The sequence below is a fragment of the Nematolebias whitei genome, chromosome 22, assembly GCF_014905685.2.
Source record: "Nematolebias whitei isolate Nwh7 chromosome 22, NemWhi1, whole genome shotgun sequence".
Classification (NCBI taxonomy): Eukaryota; Metazoa; Chordata; class Actinopteri; order Cyprinodontiformes; family Rivulidae; genus Nematolebias; species Nematolebias whitei.
Window position 1 is genome coordinate 1,298,502 of NC_056519.1, and position 3,534 is coordinate 1,302,035.

General features: G+C 45.4%; 3 protein-coding genes across 3 annotated transcripts in view; all 3 read right to left on the minus strand.

Annotated features, from left to right (window-relative positions):
- Positions 1–273, minus strand: part of dusp16 (dual specificity phosphatase 16) — a 17,265-nt gene extending 16,992 nt beyond the window's left edge. The window contains exon 1 of the mRNA XM_037695616.1: positions 261–273. The gene's annotated coding sequence lies outside the window, so the exon portion shown is untranslated. The remainder of the gene's footprint in view (positions 1–260) is intronic.
- Positions 1–330, minus strand: part of gpr19 (G protein-coupled receptor 19) — a 4,968-nt gene extending 4,638 nt beyond the window's left edge. The window contains exon 1 of the mRNA XM_037695617.1: positions 261–330. The gene's annotated coding sequence lies outside the window, so the exon portion shown is untranslated. The remainder of the gene's footprint in view (positions 1–260) is intronic.
- A 2,300-nt stretch (positions 331–2,630) lies between these two features.
- The window catches only part of tbk1 (TANK-binding kinase 1), a 10,514-nt gene continuing 9,610 nt past the window's right edge, over positions 2,631–3,534 (minus strand). Inside the window, exon 22 of the mRNA XM_037695613.1 lies at positions 2,631–3,018. Coding sequence (XP_037551541.1) covers positions 2,979–3,018 — 40 coding nt within the window. The 3' untranslated portion in view covers positions 2,631–2,978. The remainder of the gene's footprint in view (positions 3,019–3,534) is intronic.

The window sequence follows — 3,534 nt, forward strand, 5'->3', positions numbered from 1 at the left end:
ATCATCTTTAAATCATCTGCAGATCATCTTTAAATCATCTGCAGATCGTCGCTGAACCTCCTTCAGATCAACCGGATCTCTTAAATCAACCAGAGTTCCATCGTTTCATGATAAAAACGGTGTAAACGGGCTGATCCGGATTGAAACTGGTTCTGGTAGATTTCAGTCTGATTCTGATTTTACTGAGAATAAAACCCGACCTGAATCCGAACCGAACCCGCTGATGTCGGAACAAGTGAAATAACCTCGGTCCATCTTACAGGTTCGGTTCCGTTCGCTCGTCCTGTCGTCGAGACCCTCCTGCAAATCTTCATCACAGAGACACGTCGTCAACAAGCTGCATCAGGGCCGACGCATCTGCTGCTGGACGGAACCGAGCCCAGAACCGGACGGGGATCTGCGTCCGAACCGCGGCTACAGAACCGGGCCGTGAGGCGGGTTCGGAGGCTGAAAGCATCGCTTCAACCCGGGGCTTGGGAGGAAGAGGCAGCAAACATCATGGCTGGTGATGAAGAGGAGGACCGTCCCTCCAGCAGGGCCGGACCCACAAGTTCGGGGGCCCAGGGCACGAATCAGGGGCCCCTCAAAAAAACGGGTCTGATGAGAACATTCACATAAAAATAAATCCAGGAAGTAAAAACCTCCTCACTGAGCGGTTCATGGAACAGAGCTGAGAACATTTAAACATAGAAGCATCAAAATAAACGAGATGGCTAAAAAACTCAAACATAGTTCTTCTCATCTTGTTTTTGGACTTTATCTCCTGAATCAGGAGAAATATAAAGCTCAGGAGTCCTGATCTTTATTTTTCAGCAGTGATCTATCAGCAGGAGGGTCAGCGGGACTGAGTTCTGGTCTAGTTTGAGATCCAGAGCCCAAGTATTTTGGACCAAACCACCATCCAGAAGTTGGACCAAGACAGAAAACCAGAAGCAGTTTTAAAAACACAGTAACAGAAGAGAACCAGAACCAGGTGGCAGGAAGCTTAGATCAAATCAAACAGGAAGTTACATCAGAACAAAAACAAGACACAGATGTTGTTTACAGCAGCTTATTCTAGTTAATGTTATTTACCATTGGTGGTTGTTATTTACAAGTGGTTGTTTTTATTTACAGGCAGTTATTGTGGTTATTTACAGATGGATTTTGTTATTTACAATTGGTTGTTATTTACAACTTTGCTGGTGTTATTTAACTGGTTGGTTTTTTTTTACATATGGTTGTTATTTACAGGGTGGTTATTGTTATTTATATGTGGTTATCGTTATTTACATGTAGTTATTGTCATTTACAGGTGGTTGTTGTTGTTTACAGGTGGTTGATATTTGCAGGTGGTTAATTGCAGGTGGTCATTGTTATTTACATGTGGTTATTGTTATTTACATGTGGTTAATTACAGGTGGTTGTTGTTTACATGTGGTTAATTACAGGTGGTCATTGTTATTTACATGTGGTTATTGTTATTTACATGTGGTTAATTACAGGTGGTTGTTGTTGTTTACATGTGGTTAATTACAGGTGGTCGTTGTTATTTACATGTGGTTAATTACAGGTGGTCATTGTTATTTACATGTCGTTATTGTTATTTACATGTGGTTAATTACAGGTGGTGGTTGTTTACATGTGGTTAATTACAAGTGGTTATTGTTATTTACTTGTGCTTATTGTCATTTGCAGGTGGTTATTGTTATTTACAGGTAGTTGTTTTTTGCAGGTGGTTATTTACATGTGGTTATTGTGATTTATAGTGTTTATTGTTATGTACACGTGGTTGTTGTTTACAGGTGGTTGTTATGTACAACTGGTTATTTTCAGGTGGTCATTTAATTGGTTATTTACAGGTGGTTATTGTTATTTACAAGTTGTTGTTGTTAACTATGCTATTTACTGGTGGTTGTTTTTGTTTACAGCTGGTTGCTGTTTTGAGCAGCTTTTCGTTGTCCTGTCTCTTCAGCACCGACCCGCTGCAGTTATGGGACCAGCGCTGACAGAAGCGATCACCATGACGACCACAGCACCGAGCTCCAACAGGCTGGTTGCCATGGAAACCAGGTGTGAGGAACGTCTTCTGAACGTTCTGATTCTACGGAAGCCCATCAAAGACAAAACAGTTAACTCACCTTCTGACTAGAGTTCCCCAGATCAGATTGGACCTGTCCTGAGTAGGTCAGCACCGGGTCTGAACCAGTCCCTCAGACCGGTCCTACTTGTCGAGGAGGGATCAGTACTACGCCTGAACCTGATGGGACTGGCATCGGGTCAGAGCCGGGCCACACACAGAACACAGCTGCAGGTTCTTCTCTAAAGAGTTCTTTATTTACAGGAAGTTAAACAGAAACATAAAGATGATCCAACAGAACCAACTAGAATAATTGATTATTGATTAATTATAACAGAAATAAAATGCTTCTGCAGAACGGGACAGAACGAAGACCAGTGGATTAGTGGGTAGAGCTGTTGCCTCTCAGTGGAAAGGTTGCCGGCTTGAATCCCGGCCCGGATGACTTCTGTTGTGACTTGGAGCTATAAAAATGAACTGAACCTGTCCAGGTGTCCCTGTGATGGACTGAGACCTGTCCAGGTGTCCCTGTGATGGACTGAGACCTGTCCAGGTGTCCCTCTCCTCTCGCTCAGTGACTGCTGGACATGGACAGAAGCGAGTAAAGATGCTGGACGGTCAGAACAAAAATCTTCTCCCGTTTAATTTGAAATTTTACAGAAAAAAAAGTTTGAACTTCTTCAGAGATCCAGACCAGAGAACCACTGGAGGAACCTTCATCATGGTCCTGGTTGAAGCGTGAGCAGGTTCTGGTGCTGGTGTCGGATGCGGACTTCATGACCCGGCCCAGAGGCCGGCTGCAGGATCTTTAGAGATGTGACGAAGCGGTTCTGAAGGTCCAGCCGCAGCAGAACCTCAGTCTGAACTTATTTACAGAGGAAAGACATTATGTACAAACAGCAGAGTCTCTGGACGTCCTTCAGCCTCTCAAACCCCCGTCCAACGTCAGAGTTCCAAACCTGCAGGAGGACAATGTCTCAGGTCAAAGACAAGTCCTCAGAGGACACAGAGACCCTAAGATGGGTCAGAACCTGCCTGAGAAACAGATCCACAGCATTGTTTCTGCTCCTCAGAGGATCTCCTGCCTACAGTTCCCATCATCCTCCTCTGGCCCACCAACCGTTACTCCAACCTTCTCTGTGATCTGTCCCTCTGATGGACTCCTGTCCCTGAGCATCTTCACCTATGACAATGTCTCCAAATGTCCCTGGCATCTTAAGAACCTTCTGCCCCCATTCAGACCCTCCTGACCCTGGTCTCCACCTCCAGGTCTGCTCCAGGTTTTAGACTACAGGAACCACCTTCAGAACCTGCAGCTTGGCTGCCCCACCTGTCTCACTGTCCAACCTGTCTCTCACCGTCCCGCCTGTCTCTCACTGTCCCGTCTGTCTCTCACTGTCCCGCCTGTCTCTCACTGTCCAACCTGTCTCTCACTGTCCCGCCTGTCTCTCACTGTCCAACCTGTCTCTCACCGT